The sequence below is a fragment of the Amphiprion ocellaris genome, chromosome 15 (assembly GCF_022539595.1).
Source record: "Amphiprion ocellaris isolate individual 3 ecotype Okinawa chromosome 15, ASM2253959v1, whole genome shotgun sequence".
Lineage (NCBI taxonomy): Eukaryota > Metazoa > Chordata > Actinopteri > Pomacentridae > Amphiprion > Amphiprion ocellaris.
Genome location: NC_072780.1, coordinates 29,547,319 through 29,567,852, shown reverse-complemented (window position 1 = coordinate 29,567,852; position 20,534 = coordinate 29,547,319). Strand labels below are relative to the sequence as shown.

At 36.9% G+C, this 20,534-nt stretch overlaps 2 protein-coding genes across 2 annotated transcripts in view; one reads left to right on the top strand and one right to left on the bottom strand.

Moving 5' to 3' along the window:
• The window catches only part of bmp8a (bone morphogenetic protein 8a), a 25,948-nt gene extending 15,320 nt beyond the window's left edge, over positions 1 to 10,628 (top strand). The window contains exons 3-7 of the mRNA XM_055017611.1: positions 3,657 to 3,805; positions 6,880 to 7,059; positions 7,377 to 7,456; positions 8,497 to 8,607; positions 9,810 to 10,628. Of these exons, the coding sequence (XP_054873586.1) occupies positions 3,657 to 3,805; positions 6,880 to 7,059; positions 7,377 to 7,456; positions 8,497 to 8,607; positions 9,810 to 9,959 (670 nt within the window). The 3' untranslated portion in view covers positions 9,960 to 10,628. The remainder of the gene's footprint in view (positions 1 to 3,656; positions 3,806 to 6,879; positions 7,060 to 7,376; positions 7,457 to 8,496; positions 8,608 to 9,809) is intronic.
• Positions 10,629 to 12,210: 1,582 nt separating this feature from the next.
• On the bottom strand, positions 12,211 to 18,592 carry zgc:91910 (Zinc finger protein 706-like). Its single transcript, XM_023262150.2, has 4 exons — positions 18,475 to 18,592; positions 15,096 to 15,246; positions 14,371 to 14,492; positions 12,211 to 13,212 (listed from the first exon to the last, which is right to left on the bottom strand). The coding sequence occupies exons 2-3, from the start codon at positions 15,228 to 15,230 to the stop codon at positions 14,397 to 14,399; spliced, it is 231 nt and encodes a 76-aa protein (XP_023117918.1). The 5' UTR covers positions 15,231 to 15,246; positions 18,475 to 18,592; the 3' UTR covers positions 12,211 to 13,212; positions 14,371 to 14,396.
• Between the last annotated feature and the right edge of the window lie 1,942 nt (positions 18,593 to 20,534).

Genomic DNA, 20,534 nt, shown 5'->3' with positions numbered 1-20,534 from the left:
GCCATGAAAAACACTCCAGAAAGGTTTTCTGTGAAAAAAAAATCATCATGAATTTTGGCGCAAAAAAAACGCCTTACTATACTATGTCGAAAAAAAATGCCATTTTTCAACCATGTTGTAAAAACGTGCCATATGATGAAATAATGTAAAGGAGGGCGTGAAAAACACCCCAGAAAGGTTTTCTGAGAAAAAAAAATCATCATGAATTTTGGCGCAAAAAAAACGCCTTACTATACTATGTCGAAAAAAAATGCCATTTTTCAAACATGTTGTAAAAACGTGCCATATGATGAAATAATGTAAAAGAGGGCGTGAAAAACACTCCAGAAAGGTTTTCTGTGAAAAAAAAATCATCATGAATTTTGGCGCCAAAAAAACGCCTTACTATACTATGTCGAAAAAAAATGCCATTTTTCAAACATGTTGTAAAAACGTGCCATATGCTGAAATAATGTAAAAGGGGGCGTGACAAACAGTCCAGAAAGGTTTTCTTTCAAAAAAAAATCATCATGAATTTTGGCGCAAAAAAAACGCCTTACTATACTATGTCGAAAAAAAATGCCATTTTTCAAACATGTTGTAAAAACGTGCCATATGATGAAATAATGTAAAGGAGGGCGTGAAAAACACCCCAGAAAGGTTTTCTGAGAAAAAAAAATCATCATGAATTTTGGCGCCAAAAAAACGCCTTACTATACTATGTCGAAAAAAAATGCCATTTTTCAAACATGTTGTAAAAACGTGCCATATGATGAAATAATGTAAAGGAGGCCATGAAAAACACTCCAGAAAGGTTTTCTGTGAAAAAAAAATCATCATGAATTTTGGCGCAAAAAAAACGCCTTACTATACTATGTCGAAAAAAAATGCCATTTTTCAAACATGTTGTAAAAACGTGCCATATGATGAAATAATGTAAAGGAGGGCGTGAAAAACACTCCAGAAAGGTTTTCTGTGAAAAAAAAATCATCATGAATTTTGCCGCCAAAAAAACGCCTTACTATACTATGTCGAAAAAAAATGCCATTTTTCAAACATGTTGTAAAAACGTGCCATATGATGAAATAATGTAAAGGAGGGCATGAAAAACACTCCAGAAAGGTTTTCTGTGAAAAAAAAATCATCATGAATTTTGGCGCAAAAAAAACGCCTTACTATACTATGTCGAAAAAAAATGCCATTTTTCAAACATGTTGTAAAAACGTGCCATATGATGAAATAATGTAAAAGAGGCCGTGAAAAACAGTCCAGAAAGGTTTTCTTTGAAAAAAAAATCATCATGAATTTTGGCGCAAAAAAAACGCCTTACTATACTATGTCGAAAAAAAATGCCATTTTTCAAACATGTTGTAAAAACGTGCCATATGATGAAATAATGTAAAGGAGGGCGTGAAAAACACTCCAGAAAGGTTTTCTGTGAAAAAAAAATCATCATGAATTTTGGCGCAAAAAAAACGCCTTACTATACTATGTCGAAAAAAAATGCCATTTTTCAACCATGTTGTAAAAACGTGCCATATGATGAAATATTGTAAAGCATGGCGTGAAAAACAGTCCAGAAAGGTTTTCTTTCAAAAAAAAATCATCATGAATTTTGGCGCCAAAAAAACGCCTTACTATACTATGTCGAAAAAAAATGCCGTTTTTCAAACATGTTGTAAAAACGTGCCATATGATGAAATAATGTAAAGGAGGGCGTGAAAAACACTCCAGAAAGGTTTTCTGTGAAAAAAAAATCATCATGAATTTTGGCGCCAAAAAAACGCCTTACTATACTATGTCGAAAAAAAATGCCATTTTTCAAACATGTTGTAAAAACGTGCCAGATGATGAAATAATGTCAAGTAGGCCGTGAAAAACACTCCAGAAAGGATTTCTTTGAAAAAAAAAATCATCATGAATTTTGGCGCAAAAAAACGCCATAGTATACTATGTCGAAAAAAAATGCGATCTTTCAACATGTTGTAAAAACGTGCCAGATGATGAAATAATGTCAAGTCGGCCGTGAAAAACACTCCAGAAAGGATTTCTTTGAAAAAAAAAATCATCATGAATTTTGCCGCAAAAACGCCATAGTATACTATGTTGAAAAAAAATGTGATTTTTCAAAATGTTGTAAAAACGTGCCATATGATGAAATAATGTAAAATAGGCCATGAAAAACACTCCAGAAAGGTTTTCTTTGAAAACAAAATCATCATGAATTTTGGCGCAAAAAACCGCCATAGTATACTACTTAGTATGTCATAGTATAGTATGTGGTAAGAAAATGTCATAGTATAGTATGTCGTTGAAAATTTTTTATAGTATGTTGTAAAATAAAATCATAGTATGTCATAGTATAGTATGTTGTAAAAAAAATCATAGTGTAGTATGCCGTTAAAAAAAAGTCATAGTATAGTATGTGGTAAAACAAAATGTCATAGTATAGTATGTGGTCAGAAAATTTCATAGTATATGTTGTAAAAAAAAGTCATAGTATAGTATGTTGTAATAAATGTCATCGTATAGTATGTCGTTAAAAAGTCATAGTGTAGTATGTTGTAAAAAATGTCATCGTATAGTATGTCGTTAAAAAGTCATAGTGTAGTATGTTGTAAAAAATGTCACAGTATAGTGTGTGTATAGTACTATTATTGTTAATCTTGTTCTGTACGTCATGTTTCTCGATAGTCGAGTTTTCAATTCAATCAATCAGACTTCTTTTAAAAATGAAATCTATATAAGAATTTTTTTTAAATGCACCTGAGAAACACACTGTGCACTAGAAGCTAAGAGCTGCATAGACACGTCTGTTGTTTAACAATTAAAAGCAATCTGAGCATGAAGTGTGGAGACTCATTCCTCTAATACAAATAGAACGTAACACAAAGTGCTTTATGCAACAACAACAGTACCCCTCTGTGGAAACACCAGACAGACAACAGGTCAAAAATTCGGAATAAGACAATAACAGGAAAGTGAAGTGAGAAAAGCAAAATACAAAGAGTGTCTCGCTAAACCAAGAGAATATAACAAGGTATTCGCTATAGCAAGACAGTGTATAGGTATTTACTATAGTAACCGTACTATGTGAGTTAATAAATAAATAAATAAAAGTCATAGAAAACTATGTCATAAAAAAGTTTCATAGTATAGTATGTGGTAAAAAAAAAAGTCATAGTATAGTATTTGGAAAAAAAAAGAAAGTCATAGTACATTGTCCAAAAAAAAACCCCATCATAGTATGTCATTAAAAGTCATAGTATGTGGTAAGAAATGTTGTTTAAAAAAGTCATAGTGTAGTATGTTCTAAGAAAATGTCATGGTATAGCATGTCATCAAAAAAAAGTCATGGTATAGTACGTTGTACAAAATGTCATAGTATATTGTTAAATAAAAGTCTTAGTATAGTATGTCATAAAAAAGTCATAGTATAGTATGTCATTTAAAAAAAAACATAGTATAGTAAGTGGTAAAAAAAAGTCATAGTATATCGTTAAATAAAAGTCATAGTATAGTATGTTGCAAAAATCTCAATAGAAAGCACAGGATGTCATAAGAAACGTAGTACAGTATGCCTGTTAAAAAGTCCTGGAGTGTTGGATTAAATATGAAGGACCAGCATTATTATCTTTTGCAGTTTGTGTAAGTTTCCATCATTCTTCCGCCCACAGAGAACCAGAGCTGGTGCTGCTGGACATGCAGTCGGTTCCTGCAGGTCAGGAGGGCTGGCTGGCCTTCGACGTCACCTCGGCCTCCAACCACTGGCTGCTCCACCCTCGAAGCAACCTGGGAATAAGACTGTATGTGGAGACCGAGGAAGGTGGGTTCACTGCTGGAGCACAACACGACATCACAAACACAAAACTCACCTACAGTGATTTATGTCAGCCCTCTGAACTCCAAAACCCATTGGTGGGTCATCTTTTTAAAAAAAATCACAGAATTCCACAATTTATATAAGCCAGAAACTGTAAAACAGTAAGAATAATCGGATTTTCAAGTTTCCTTTGAGCTATGTGTGTTTGTGATGTGCTAGTCTCTTTAGAAAGTTGACCAAATCTAAGCTGAAAATCATAATTTTTTTATTAAAATTATTTAAAATTTGGCCAAAAAAAGCCTTTGTTTGCACTGTATTTAAAAAAAAAAAAAAAATCTTGCTACACAAAAGTTATTTCATCTCATGATACAAATTCATTGAATATTCATTTATCTAATCTGCGTTTCCACTAAGCAGAGAGGAGACAAGTGTGGCAATAAAATACAGGCCGTGCCTAAAGTCTGGACACAGGAAATCTCATTAACTCTATTTTGCCTCCACAGAATAAATAAGGCTTTGTTGAAAGAAGAAAGAGCTGAAGTGGTGCCTCTCAGTGGACATGAAGGATGGACATATCGAAAGACAGGGTTAGGGAAGTGATGATTTAGGGCTGGCATGAATTTTAGCCATGACCAATTCTTTGGTTTCAGCTCATACAGTTGGTCGTCCAGAACGGGGTTTGTCAATGACACTGCCCGTTTCTCGGAACTTTTTAACCACCGTGGAAAAGCCAAGTGGAATCCTCCTTGAGTGACGGGCATTAAATTCATCTGCTATCTTTCCATATGTCCATCTTTCATGTCCACTGAGGAGTACCAGTTCAACTCTTATTATCTACAGTAGTCATATTATTATTATAGTTAATGAGGTTTCCTATGTGTCCAGACTTTAGGGACACCCTGTCGAGTAATTTAGAGGAAAATAAAGCACACTCTATCAATAAAATAAAGGTAACTAAATGGGAACCATTGCCTCACATAAAAAATGCATAAAAGTCGTGGCAGTACATCAACAGTAGGACTCAACCAAACTGTCGTACTGAAGCTCACATTATATAGCACAATGTTCAGTGTCTTTCATTATTTTCACACTAAGTATTCATTTTCACCTCTGTAATTTTTACATTTTTCCAAAGTCACCCTGTGGGCCGGATTGGACCTTCTGGTGGGCCGGTTTTGGTCCGCGGGCCTTATGTTTGACACCCGATTTATGGCATTATAGCTGACGGAAGGCTTTATGTTGCAGTGAAAAATGAGCCCACCGTGAGTAGAAATGCGACAGGAGCCATAAAAATGGCCAAAAACTGCTCTGAGTTCAGAGAGTTAATTAATACAGTGGGTTGCAAAAGTATTCACACCCATGACCAAAACTCAATTTCTCAGAACAGAACAAAGCAAAAGTGAGTTTCACCTGTTTATATGAAAGGAAATAGCACAGACACAACAATCCATCACTGTTTTTGTTCGTAAGCACTCTTTACTATGAATAGATTGCAAAAGTCTGTATTTCATTGTTGCAAAAGTATTCACACCTTTGCACCGAAGATGTTATTTTGAGTCGAAAATGATTGCACACTATAAACTATTGCATCACAGTGTCACAGGACTGTATTCAGTCACTTGTGACTTGTATAGGCTTGATTTCTCCCTATAAATAGTGCCCGATATTCACCTGTCCACAGTCATCCCATGGTTGTCAGCAGACAACAGTCATGAAGTCCAAGGAGCTGTCAGAAGACCTGAGAAAGAAAGTTGTAGAGAAGCATAGAGATGGGCAAAGCTATGTAGCCATCGCAAGTTCACTCAATGTGCCAAAAAGTACTGTTGCATCACTGGTCCAGAAGTGGAAGCGCCATGGTACCACTATGAACCTCCGAAGAACAGGGCGTCCCTCCAAGATCACGGCAAAAGGCAAGATGAAACTGCTCAGGGAAGCCAGAGCAAACCCCTCCGTCACTCTTGAAGACCTGAAGAAGTCTCTCCAGGGTGCTGGGACTAACGTACACAAGTCCACAATATCCCGCACTTTACACAAGGAAGGTCTCTATGGGCATGTCGCAAAGAAGAAGCCATATCTGAGGAAACAACATCTCAAGGCTCGTTTGCAGTATGCTACCACACATCTGAAAGACACTCCTGCTATGTGGGAAAGTGTGATCTGGTCAGATGAAACGAAAATAGAACTTTTTGGCCTGAACACCAAGAAGTACGTTTGGCGCAAAGCCAACACAGCTGATGATCCGGCTCATACCATCCCTACCGTGAAACATGGAGGTGGGAGCATAATGCTCAGGGGCTGTTTCTCTTCCTCCGGTCCTGGTGAGCTTGTCCGTGTGCAAGGGATTATGAATAGTGCGAAATATATTGACATCCTGGAGAAAAACCTCTTCAAGTCTGCAAAAAGCCTGAACCTTGGGAGGAAGTTCACCTTTCAGCAGGATAATGATCCAAAACATACGGCTCGAGTGACACAAGAATGGCTCAGGAAGAAGAAAGTGAAGGTTCTAGACTGGCCCAGTCAAAGCCCAGATCTCAACCCGATAGAAAACCTGTGGAGGGATCTGAAGATTGCCGTCCACCGAAGGTCACCAAGTAACCTGACTCAGCTGGAGCAGTATTGCAAAGAGGAGTGGGCAAAACTGTCCAAGGACCATTGCGCAAAACTCGTTGCTGGCTATCCAAAGCGATTGGAAGCTGTTATTGCTGCTAAAGGAGCTGCAACCAAGTACTGACTGTGACTTAATGACTTAGTGTGAATACTTTTGCAACAATGAAATACAGACTTTTGCAATCTATTCATAGGAAAGAGTGCTTACGAACAAAAACAGTGATGGATTGTTGTGTCTGTGCTATTTCCTTTCATATAAACAGGTGAAACTCACTTTTGCTTTGTTCTGTTCTGAGAAATTGAGTTTTGGTCATGGGTGTGAATACTTTTGCAACCCACTGTAACTGATCTAAATTTCACACAGCAAGAGTCTGAGCTGAACAACAGCAGTCGGACTAAACCAAAGTCGATGTTTCTCGGCTCACTAATGTGTTTAGTGTTTTCATGTGATGTGAAATACCTCCCTGCAGACCGCTCCCTGTCTGCCGGCTGGATCGGGTTGGTGGGTCGTCGGGGTCCTCGCTCCAAGCAGCCCTTCATGGTGACCTTCTTCAGGGAGAGTCAGGTTCCCTGTCGGCCGCCGCGAGCCGTCAAGCCTCATCCTCGCAAGAAGAAACTCAAATACGACCTCCCGGTGCCCAGCATCCACAGTAAGACTCCACAGACTCGCATTAAACTCTGGTTCTTTACACAGATTGTGGCTTTAAAAGTTAGTTTGGAACATTTTCAAGATGTGGAACGATCTATCCAGCCAGTTAAGCTTCTAAAATCTGTTTTAAGACAACTAAAAAGGAACAACTTGCATAGATTTTGAATGAAATTATAAGGAAACCAACCTCACTGGTATGATAATAACTGTAGTAAAACCTTAAAATACACAAAATATAGTTGGACAAGTGAATAGTTTTAATCTTATCCTGTGAATCTCATCAGTATTTGATCTTACTAAATGTTTTTCTCTGTCCAGATCGGAGTCCTGCTAACAACGGCGGTCAACCCTGTAAAAAACATGAACTCTACGTCAGCTTCAGTGATCTTGGCTGGAAGGTCAGTTTCAAAAGTTTCTTCATTTATATTAGTCTGGTTTTATTAGTTCCACTTGGTTTTATTCCAGTTTTCAGAAAAGACAATTTTAAACGACATTTTAAAAACTAAAAGATGTTTTCCATTTAATTTTGTCCTCCAAGTGGAATTATTTGCGTTCTTACATTATTACTGACGTTTATATAAAGAGTCAAACATAACATATTCACTTTTATTCTGTAGAAAATACAAAAACTTTGACATTTTTAAACAATTACTATCAAGAAATGACTGGAGTTTCATGGTAGCAGCTATTCTCATTGTCGTTTAGTTCATGAATTAGTGGTTTCATCTATAAAAGGTCTTATTAAATATTCATTTTACTTTCACAGAGGTGGAAAGAAACCTACAAATATCCATATAAAAGAAGCTGGAATCAGAGAATTTAGACTTTATCCTAAAAAATAGATTAACAGGTGATTTTTTAAAAAATCTGTTAATTTAATAATTAGCAACTAATAGATGTTTAGAATTCTGTCGTGAAAAGTGATGAAAAAACTTTAATACGTTACAGCTGATGTTCTTATTCTGTGGTCACAGATTTATAGTTTCAGTAGTTATACATTAATAGTTATTTTAGGCTGTCAATAGGATCTGCTCACTTAAATACTTCTAAAAATATAGACATTAACAGTATTTGACTTTATTTACGCCTGATAGAATCTTTTATTTGAGGTTTGACTCCCTCTAGTGGTGGAATTAAGCAACGACTCTTCACTGTCATACAAAACAGGATGTTTTTAACTCCTGATTTTATTTCTTGTGTCCAAGTTTTTCGACTAGTGACATGTTTAATTGCTTCTATGTAAGATGAAAAATGAAGTGACATTTATTTTTTTTAGCCTGTTCCACTGTGTGATGTCTTATTGTAATAAAATTCACCAGATCGGTTCTTATCTGATGTCAGATTAGACGGCTGTGATGTTTTCTTTTGTAGATTGCATGAAAGTTTTATTTTCCAGTGAGTGTTTCTGCCTCATGACTTTTGTTTCTGTTGATGTCAGGACTGGGTTTTGGCTCCAACCGGCTACTCAGCGTACTACTGTGATGGAGAATGTTTTTATCCTCTGGGCTCCTGCATGAACGCCACCAACCACGCCCTCATCCAGCAGGTGGTGAGTAAAATACAACACTACAAAAAGGATTTAACAGGGTTTTTTTAAGTTATTTTTTCTGGTATTCTGGGCTTTATTTCAGAGGCTTAGTTGAGAATCAGACAGGAATGTAGGGAAGACCTGCAGCAAAGGGCTGTGATCTGGAATCGAACCCAGGCTGCTGTGGCAGGAATTATAGCCCCCGTTAGGAGTCAGCCAGCTGCAGGGCTATATTCCCCCATGTAGCTGCCTGGGTTTGATTCCAGCTCACAGCCCTTTGCTGCAGGTCTTCCCTACATTCCTGTCTGATTCTCAACTAAACCTGTCAAATAAAGCCAAAAAAAAGTCAGGTGCACGTGTTCCTGTCCACAACAGTTCATTATTTAGCTTCATCTATTGTAAATAACACACTGACAACTGATAAGAACCTCATATTAAAAGAAACCAAACTGTCTCTTTAAGATCTAAAACAATGTTAAATAAGATCTGTTTCAATTCAGCTTGTGACCTAAAAGAACTAAGTCTAACTGAGGCTGCTCTCAGTTTTTAGCTAAATTAAATGCTTTTACAGCTAAAGCATCAACATTATGCAGCGTTACACAAAAACAGCACAGTCAATATAAAATAGAGGGACTTTTGAAGTTCATGGGGTATATCTTGCATACATTTTTATTAAAAGTAAAAAATGTTTTTTTATGTTCATTATGATCATGTCTTTACAAATTCCATAATTATTTATGGAAATAATCATTTATTAATAAAAAAATGACTGGATATCACTAAAATGTCTACTAAATAACCATCCAAATTTAGTAACAACCACTTTCTAATTAGCTAAACAATAATAAAATTAATTTATTCAAAAATAGTTTTGATTTTGTTCTTTTATTAAGTTGAGATAATCATGACATATTTCTATTTTGGCAATATATCCAATTTTATCTGGAAAATAAATTGTATCTGTGTCCAAGAAATCATTTTCAATTCGACTCAACTGTATATGCTGAGAATGGGAACCACTCAACTATTTTACATAACTGCACATAATATCAATTTGTTACTTTCAGATTGTGAAGTTGGATTTTAAATGCAGGCTTTTTACTTATTAGTAACAGAGTTTTCCTATGTTGGTGTTCTTCAGTGAGTGAAAGCTCTAAATAGTTTTACTGTTCTGTATAAAACCTAACTATAAATCTTAACGAGGTGTTTCTCTGCTCTGTCAGGTTCACCTCCTGAAGCCTGACGAGGTTCCTAAAGCGTGTTGCGCCCCGACAAAGCTCAGCCCGATCTCGGTCCTGTTCTACGACGACAACAACAACGTGATCCTGAAGAAGCATCGCAACATGGTGGTGAAGACCTGCGGCTGTCTATGAGGCTGATTCAACATCTGGACTCTCAAAGAGGACGGTTTAGTTTCTCTGCAGTGGGGTTGTATGAGGTAAACAAGAAGCTCAGCTATGTGCTGCTGTGAACAGAAACAATCAGCATTTGCTTTATTTAGAATATTCTCACCACTTTACCGTACTGTCAGGCAGGTGTTTCTTCTGGTGTGACATTTTCTCATCTATAGAACGTCTTTATTCCTGCACAGTTCCAGCTGTGCAACACAGGAAGAAATACAGAAGTTCAGAGAAAATAATTATAATTATAAAGAAACGAGCCGTCTGACAGCAAGGAAAGTGGTGAAGATGTTCTAAACATAGTACAAGCTTCCTTTTTCTACTGAAGGTAACACATTGACTATGAATAAGAGCTTCATACAACCCACCTGAAAGAAACCGTTCCCAAATCTGCATCTAAATTCAAATGTTTTTTTAACAGAATTTGTCTCACCAGCATACAACCACACAGACTTCAGTTTATTACAGGTTCCGTCTTTAACGACAGAAAGGCAAATGATATTGGATGGTTTAATGAACCATTAGTGATGCCTGATTTGTTGTAAGGAGATTAACTCACAGCACTACTGTTGTTGTAACGCAGAAATGTATATGAAGAGATTAAAATGTATTCCATTAATAAAAACATGTCTTGTCTCTTTATGGCTTGAGTTGGACTGTAAATAACAGAATCAAATGCCATTTTTAAGCCCAAGATATAGTACTCAATTGTAAACAGTTATTACACGATTTTCTAGTTAGCTTGGAGTCAACGCTCTAAAAGCTTTTATATATTCCATGTAGGCTGCTGTGGTGGCCAGACAGACTTGTGTAGGTAATGAAATTTACATCCTGGCAGATCTAAACACTAGCCTTAGATGTGTCAGACTAGAGTAGCACTTTCTGCATCTCCAAGGATCCATGCAAAGCTAATTTTAACTTCACGACAAAATGTAGAGCCTTTGGTTGCTGCAGACTCATGCAGATGATAAAACTTACATTGCATGGACATTTGAACACTGGTCTAACTGCCACCTGTACAGTTATTGTTATTTCCATGGATGTACATTTCATAATATGTACAAATCTGCACAGCAACTATGCTGCAAATGCAGTAAAAAGCACACGTGCACTACAGTTCAAAAGTTTGGGGTCACTTAGAAATGTCCTTACTTTTCAAAAAAAAGCTTTTTTTCCAATGAAGATAACATTAAATGAATGATAAATCCAGTGTAGACATTGTTAATGTGGTAAATGACTATTCTAGCTGGAAACAGCTGATTTTTAATGGAATATCTCCATAGGGGTACAGAGGAACATTTCCAGCAACCATCACTCCTGTGTTCTAATGCTACATTGTGTTAGCTAATGGTGTTGAAAGGCTAATTGATGATTAGAAAACCCTTGTGCAGTTATGTTAGCACATGAATAACAGTGTGAGTTTTCATGGAAAACATGAAATTGTCCGGGTGACCCCAAACTTTTGAACATTGATGTATGTAACAGACGTTCTCCAAGCAGACTAGAAAGTAGCATAGCAACAACAAATGTGTCCACAAGGGAGTATAATCGAGGCAAAATGTATAAAATTTGGAACTTAACTCTCTCATGAGCAGCTAAAACAAAGTTAAACTACTGACATTTTCATTTCCTTTTTCTAAACAAAGTAAACTTTTAAATGAAGGTTAATTATCAACTACTTTGACAAGCGACTGCTGTTTTGTCTAATTTTCTGATGCTGAAAGTGATAAAACTATTTCAGCTGCAAGACTAAAAATAAAGAACTGCAGCCATGGAGCCAAAGCTTAAAGAACAGTTTGGTTTCTACAGAATGAGTTTTGTATGAGGAACTTATTCACAGTCAGTTTATTACTTACAGTAGATGAGGATCAGCATACTCTCAGCAGACAGGACGACTGGCTGTGGACGGTTCCAGCAGCAATATTTTAGCCCCTAAAAAGAAGAATCAGCATCTGTTTAGAGTATTTTCACTGCTTTACTTTGAGTCCTTTTTCCACTGAGGAATAAAAACAGTTTTATCTCTTTCTTTAGATTCTGTTTGTGGGATCTGTTGTCTTTAAAGAAGGAGATAAAACAGCTTGAGTCACATAAGCTAAAAGCAGCGAGTTAAAGAGGAGTTCCACTGATTTTAACTTCATCATTTACATATAAACAACATACCTGTGCGGTCCTGTGTGTATTTTATCGCCTCGTCAAGTTCAACAAAGTCAGCCAAGAAGACAGATCACATTAAATACATTGTTCAATTTATTGAAAAGGGTAAAAAAAAATAAAATAAAAATAGCACAGTGAAAGCAAATTGGCTTAGTTTTTTGCCAGCTAGTGAATGTCAGAAGAAAAACAAACAAACAAAATGGTCATTAATAATATTGGCAGTAACTTCAACTAAATAATTTCACTCAGTCATCGGGGCCACTTTCATTTTCTTCAAACTAACAGTTGAAAGTGTCAAAATGAGCACAGAGCTGCGTGCGTTAGAAAAAATCAGGGTTACAAAATAAATCTGGTCCTAGTTTAACCGAAGCAGGGACAAAGATGGGTTTATTGCCACGGTAACGAGCCTGAAACGGGGTAGAAGTGGAAGAAATCTGGAGAAAAAACTAAAACGTAATAGAGTTGCTGTTGTGTGGTGTAACGTGAGGTACTGTTGTAGGCGTTACTGAGTGTGGAGCAGCAGCAGCACGGAGGATGCAGAGCTGTGGGGTTCCATCCACTAATAAAACTGCATGTTTTGAGAAGCCAGTGGTCATGAAACTGCTGTGGAGGTTGTGCAAAACGGAATGGCTCGTCTGAACCCGACAGCTGTGCCGCGTCCGAGTGTGTGAGATCTACAGTGACGTGTGTCGTCTCTTCCTGTGGACGACAGTGTTTCGAGCCGTCAGCTAAACCACACGCTCAAAAATATCCTGTGTTGTTAAGTTTCCATTGTAGCTTTTTCAGAACTCCCTGTTTTCAGTCACTGGTCCTGCTTTCTGGGAATCTCCCCTCCCCCCTTTATCTGGAATACCAAGGTAGTTAGGTACACAATAAATATAAAAAATGGGCTGCTGGTGTACGTCTGCCCCCATCATTACTGTTTATCTCTTACACTAACACACATGTACGTACACAGCACATACACACATCCATCCCATCCTGACCCGACCCGACATCCGTGAATACTGACAGGTCCCAGAGTTCATCATCCTTCAGGGGATTCAACGTTCAGTCCGTGGTCACTGTGTATCTGAAGAAACAGGTGTGGGCTGTTCTTAGGGGTTTGTTTGTATGAGCAGTGATTGATCCACTTTAAGTTACTGTTGCTAGTATTATTTTTTATTCCATCTTAGCTTTTCTGCAGGGCTGCACCAAAAGGATTCATTTTTAAACCCAATTAAAATCACAGCTCACTCTTAATTGTTTTCCACCAAACTCAAAAACAAGCGTAAAATTAAGCTTGATTACATTTAGACCTCAGTTTACACTCTAAATCTGTATAAAATTTAGTTATGTTACAGCTAGACTTAGAACTCCAAGTTGAAATTGATACTTTATTAATCCTGAGGGAAATTCAAATATTTAATAGCTTACATACAACAAAAAAGACAAATCAGGCAGGTTAGTACTCAGATTAACATGAAGGTTAGTATAAACTGTAAAACAGCTGCTCTACAAAACTACAAAAAAAACACTTCAAATTTTAAAATCTATAGAACACTAAATGTATGAAAAGTCAATATACAGTATTTACACATTTCAAGGCACAATGATTTAAAGTGATTTGTCAGGCATTCATTTTATTAAGAAAGTATGTTCTATTTTCTTTTAACACAGCCTGCAGTTCACCAGAAAACTCTAAATTGTAGCTCAGTAAAGGTTTCTCAGATGCAGTGTGTTGTTTCTTTACATAGAATCCGACGCAAAGTTTTTATTTTTGTCAAATTTTTGAATGAGACATATAGATTGATGTGATTTCTGTGTAATATCTCAAATTTCTGCCTGTTTTTCCTTGAGGTGACTTTAAGTCATTGATGAGGTGCTCCCAGACAATCAGAAAGCTGAAAATTTAAATTATTTCTGTTTTTGTAGTTTCTTGCTTTGATAAATGATTTAATTTTGGTGACTTTTTTTTTTTTTTTAAAAGACTAATGCATGAAATCTGCCAATAGGCTTGGGTTCAATGAGTACCTAATGAGTTTTAGTTTTTAATTGTGTAACAGAGCTCTGATGAATTTTAAATCTAGATTCTCTCATTTTAAACCTACCCTAACCCTTTTACTACACTCTATTTTTCTTAAATTAACCTTTGTTGGTGCAACCCCAGCCTAAAGCTACAAAAATACAGAATACTAGAAAGAAAAATCAGACTTTAGTCCAGTTTAGAAGCACTTCAGGTAGAACCTACCCAGGTTCAGGTCCAGTCAGAGGCCTTTATGCCTGAACGTCGGCCAGCTCAGGAGGCATCGGGGACTTGGGATGTTTACTCTCAAAGTGCTGCTTGAAGGTTTTAGGGTCGGGCATCTGTGTCTAAAATAAAGACAAACAAGGTATGAGCTAATTTTATTTTCTGTCATGCTACAATCATTAGTTAAACTAGATTTGTCAAGTCAATTCTGAGCAAACTTTGTAAAATCGGGTAAATGTTTCAGAAAATTTCTGACAAGTGCCAAATGTCTTTAAAAAAACGTGATAAATAACAAAAATTTGTAACTTATAAATAAGAAATTCAATATCATTTCAGCATATTCTAATTGTTTTGAATCTCTTATCAAATCTCATTAACTAGATTTGGGGCTTAAGTTTACTAATACTACAGTTTTTAAAGGTCAACAGTAACATTAATTAATCTAACCTAATGCCGCAGCAGAAGATGTGAAACTGCTTCATCTAAACAACGGAGGTCCTAATTCACAACTCTGGGCTTTATGAGAATCTGGAAAGCTCATGTTCTTAAAAGGTTAATCATCTTAATGTTACAACAAAAAGTCTAGAAGCATGTGAATGTTGAACTGCCTAATACAGAAAGGTCTAATGTTAGTTTGGGGAGGAAACAGAGTCCTCAGTGGAAAACTCTTAAAGCTCCACATAAATCTGATCAGTATTCAGCTGGTATCGGTGTCTCAGACTCACCCGGCAGACGGGGCAGGTGTGGACCAGCGCTGCTTTGGCTGCAGTCTTCTGGTCAGCGCCCTGAGATTTCTTCTTCTCTGCTGCCTTCTTGGCGTTCTTTTGCTGGGACTGAATCTTCTGCTGCCCACGAGCCATGGCCCTCAGCTTCGACCTGCAGGGAGAGAAACAAACGTGACCAATTAGAATGTGAAGATTTCTCTGCTTTTGAAGTCTGAATCTTAAACCACAGCTTTAGTGTCCTACATAATAAAAGAAATTCATACATTTTAATATGTTTAGGGATGTGATGAGCATGTGTGGTTACTTTGAACTGTCATTTTAGTGAGAAAACAACTACTTGGCATGAATAATGTCACTGTTACAGACTAACTGCAGACTGTTGATGCATCTCTCTATTCTGAGAGTAATGAAGGCTTAAAATTAAATTGAATATGATTGCTGGCGGGTTGCACAGTGGCTCGGTGGTTAGCACTGTTGCCTTGCAGCTAGAAGATCCCTATGGGTTTTCTCTGGGTTCCCTGGCTCCCTCCCACAGCCCAAAAACATGCTGAGGTTAATTGGTAATTCTAGATTGTCCGTAGGTGTGAGTGTGATTGCTTGTCTCCATGTTTAGCCCTGTGATAGACTGGTGACTAGGGCTGCAACTAATGATGAATCGATTCATCGTCTGAGCACGATACATCATCAAAAGTGGATGCAGCAGAAATCACCGTCCGAGCAGAGCGCAGAACACAGACATCCGCGGTGTATAATATATGCATATATTATATATGCACGATACAGCATGGATGTCCGCGCTGTATCGTGGATATATAATACATGTACATGCAACGTGGATGTCCGTCCATGTTCACTGCTCTGCTTGGACGGTGATTTCTGCTGTATTGCGCGTTCACGTCCGCTTTTGATGACATATCGTGCTTAGACAATGAATCGATTCATCATTAGTTGCAGCCCTACTGGTGACCTGTCCAGGTGTCACCTGCCTTCACCCTAAGTCAGCTGGGTTAGACTCCAGCCCCCTACAACCCGAATGAGGATTAAGCGGTGTATAGATAATGGATGGATGATTGCTCTCTCTTTCCTGCTGTTTCTACATGACTTAAGAATACAATCTGACCCAAAACTATGTGTACACTCCTCACTACATCGGGCTGCTTTTGATGACTTGGGATAAGCCCTTAGTTCTAATAGATCCACAACGACAATTACATACCGCACTTCCACATTTCTGGAAACACTTTGATGTTTCAATACAACATGGACAAAAAAAAGTCCATACAATAAATGCTGTTTATCTAATCTGGAGCATAAGAACTAAAATAACCAACACAGAGCCCATAATGGTGAGTTGGAACAAATTCTTCCAGCCAGATTCACAAACCTTGTGGAAAGCTTCTCATAAGAGTCAAATTAATGAGTATGATTTTGGCAAGAAAACATTTCAGAGAGAAGTGTTATGTTATCTAGTAGAAACTCACTGTTGATAAAACTACATGATATTACAGTCAAGCAAACTGTGAGACTTAACTGTAAACACATCAAGTCTAGATTATGTCTTGCCTAATATAACAAGGAAAGTTTACACAACTGTAAGTTTATCACGTGCATCAAGCTAAAACTGATGTAGTCTAACACATTAGCCGTACGACCACTCCAACCTTTATTAAATTCAAATGTCCATTGTTTGTTTAAAGTGATTAGAAGTGTTGATTCAAGTTTATATTTAACAAGCTGCGGGGACTTTCTGGTGCTTATCAGGGTTACAACTAACAATTATTTTCATTACACAATTTCCAAAAATAAACTCAATTTAAGTCTTTAATTCAGTTCTTTTAACAATCTGAAATAGCTCCTTTTCACAAAAATGAAGAAGAGCAGCAAATCCTCTCAGTTTTGACCTTAACTTAGCGAAGACAACAATTTTCAATTTGACATCAAAACAACAACAAATAGAATCACCAGTCAGTATGATGCAGCAAAGTTCAGAAGCATCACAAACTGCAGTCTCCAAAATGACCACACAGCTGAATCCGTACTTCTCTAAGTCAGCTGACAAAAACTGAGTATGACAACCTTAATGAAACTGGGCATTAGACTGCTTCAGTTTTAGTCAGAAGCATCTGAATAACTGTCAGCTGAGTACAGGTGGAATTTATTTATTGGTGTAATTGCATATATATTATATATTGCTGCATATGCACTCACCTAAAAAAAAATCTCCCAAATTATTCTGAAATGTTTCTTTTTCTTCAAACAGTTACTCCAGTCATCTGGTGCAAACTAATGTATATTTTTATATCACAATATATACCGTGATTTTTCTGATATTGTGCCGTCCTACTTTTTCTCCAAGTGCAAATATGCGCTTTAAGGAAGCCGCTGGTTTCTGATAGAAAATTTTATGTAAATTTCACATGGCAAACTTAACTTGAATAAAATTTGGATGTTTATCGTCTCATAGAGTTACAAAAGCACATAATTACCAGCATTAAAATACACTTAAAGGAGAAAAAATAGACGCACTGATGCAGCAGAATTTCCCATCGACACAAATGTATATGTCACTGGAACATAAATGTTGATGCATTTAAGTTTATATCAGTTTAATCTTTAACCAGGCAGGGATGAGGTTCCTTTGAATTATATAACACAGTGTTAGCTCTCCACACCTGAACTTTCACAGTGAATCTGCTGAGTATTATTTGCATTATAAACCTCAAAGTAAATCCAATTATTTCCTTCCACTGCTGCTCAATACCAAACAAGACGTGAGACGCAGAGAGAAATACGAACTAAAGTAAAGTTTACATGAGCTTAACGTCGACTTTAAGTAGCTGAATACAAACTTTACCACCAACTAATAGCAGTGCCGATTACATAAACTGGCTGTTGATTTAATTTAGCGGTTTCCATCTTTTAGCGTTCAATAATATCACAACACAACGGCAGCTAATGGAGCCAGCTAGCTTACAGTTAGCATACAGTTAGCCGCTCACGATGCGACTGCTGAAACAATTGGGTGTTGCTTATAATTAACTGCAACGTACTAGCTGGTTGATTAAACTAATCTACAGCCACATATCTGATGGTGTTTCCCACTAAAACTTAAACAAAACAACCGTTTAGTGAAAACTGTTAGCATCGTCAGAACGGGCCTTTCCTCAACCGGCGCCGCCTTGCTAACGCCGTTAGCTCGGCTAGCTGAAGAATCTACAATTAAATGTGACTGTAAATTACTGGACAACGCGGTTTTGTCGTAATAAAAATGAACAGATTTTAATAAAATTCTACATTAGACGGCTCTTCAATAAGTTACAGATGTGTGATAGTAAGATTTTTTTTGTTGTTGTTGTTGTTGTTTTTTAGACAGATTTACCTTCGAGATTCGACTGCCTTCGCTCCTTTGTCGTTGTCTTTTCCGAGTGCCAGAGAAAACTTCGAGGAAGTTCAAGCCGAGAGTTAACCGAGCAGCGCCCCCTGCTGGACGGGAGCGGAACTGCACCTGCAGGTTAAAAGTGCAGGACAACTGGAAAAATGGCATTAAAAGAAATATCTAAAAATGATAAATACTACATACATATTTACTATATATTAGATTTAGGTGACTTTATTAATCCTTCGGAGGGAAATTAACCTGTTACATCAGCATGAATATTCAATAAAGGGGTAAACAACAAGGCAACACAGACTATTAGGGTATAAAGTGAAGGTAAAATAAAATAAAAAAATCAGATAAAAATATATAGAAAAATATACTATAGACAAACATAATATAGATATGTATTTTTATGGAACCAATCAATTGTAAGGTTTTAATGGCTTTTTAGGATTTGTTTAGTATTCTGGCTGTGACTGTACTCAAAGAAATTGCACTTCAAGACCTGAGGGTGATTCTTAATGCAATATTTCACAAATGCATGGGGTGTCCCAAAATTTTTCCACCACTGTAGGTTGACAATTTTTAAATTCATCTAGCATTTGATACATAAATCTAAAATTTCCCATATAATTTTACATTTCAATAGTTGATAATAAAAAAAAGAAAATCAGAGGTGATCGAGCAAAAGGTCCCTGAAGATTTGCGATGGAATAACCTATCTCATGACAGAAGGTCGAGCCGCTATGAAAGCCTTGAGTTGTGAAAACTTTAATCTAACTCACAGCTGGACTTAACCTTTTCAAGGAACGGAGAAACAACAGAGACACTCTGAACACAGTTTCATCACTTTATTACAGTAAATGAGTTCATATCATACACACAGAGACAGACAGGTTTGTGTTTCTTTCTCTCTCCTTCTCCCTCCATCACAGCGACACGTCAGTCTAACAGGCCAGAAACAAAAAGCGGAAACAGCTTATGAAGACATGATCGGTTAAATAAGGGAGGTAATATCGACACATAACTGAGGATTTTAAATCACGCACACACACATACAGCTGATAGGTAGCTCTGTCAAACACAAATGTCCATTTCTACCATCATTAGCAGCAATTCTGAATGCCATACAGCGCATAATACAAAAAATGCCCACGTTGAGAACTAGCTGGACATCGTGACATTATTTCTAGTCCAACTACACACTGTTGAGATCACTCGAGTCATGTGACATGTAGCTAAGACATTTTTCTCAATACTGCACAGTAATCATACATTGCAATCCGTCACAACAAACTTAAGAGTTCTGTTCCAAAATGAGAAACGTGGGGAAAACATGATTCTTGCTCCACCTGCAGGCAACTGTGTGTTACAACTGCAGAGTTTATATTGTTTTCTGCGTTACATTGACGTTTTTTTTTCCAGCTTTAATTCTTTTTAAAATCTAAGAAAATACAAGAATGTTGTTAACTGAAACATATCTCCAGTGACTGCCTTCAAAAAGAGTGTAATAGTTTGTCCTCTTTCTTGGTACTTTGCAGAAACAAAACCAGATCTTACAAATCATACAAATGAAAAGATTGTAGGCCAATCAACAATAACAGAAAATTAGAGATGACCGATGATTGGTGCAAGTTTCGAATTAAGAGTAGAGCAAGTCTAATAATGACCAAAAAGCTTTCTATTTGACAGAATCCAATTACAAAAGTGGTGTTTTTACTGTTAGATAAAGGTGGAGCGTGCGATTCTAATCCAACAGCCTTTTAGATTAATTCAGTGAAAATCTTCTCACGTTTGGCTTGTTGTTCAATTTGTGAATGTGTTGAGAAAAATCCAGTGTTTATACACAGCCATGACTCCGCAAATGGTTAAATAAAAAAAAAAAAAAAAAAAAAAAAAACCAAAGTGAGTCAGACAACAGACTGTCTGAAGGTCTGAACAGTGAAATCAGTGCAGAAGTCACTTAAACTTGCATTCTGTCAAACTGCCAGCAGGGGGCGACTTCTCTGGCAGTAAAAAGAAGTTCGATCCTATATTTCTCACTTGATTTACTACCTTGG

What these genes read in the sequence shown, in the direction of transcription:
- zgc:91910 (XM_023262150.2), bottom strand. Translation starts at nt 15,230, where the DNA reads ATGGCTCGTGGGCAGCAGAAGATTCAGTCCCAGCAAAAGAACGCCAAG. An exon ending in ACACCTGCCCCGTCTGCCGG is followed by an intron (nt 14,493 to 15,095) that starts GTGAGTCTGAGA and finishes TCTTTATTTTAG; the next exon opens with ACACAGATGCCCGACCCTAA.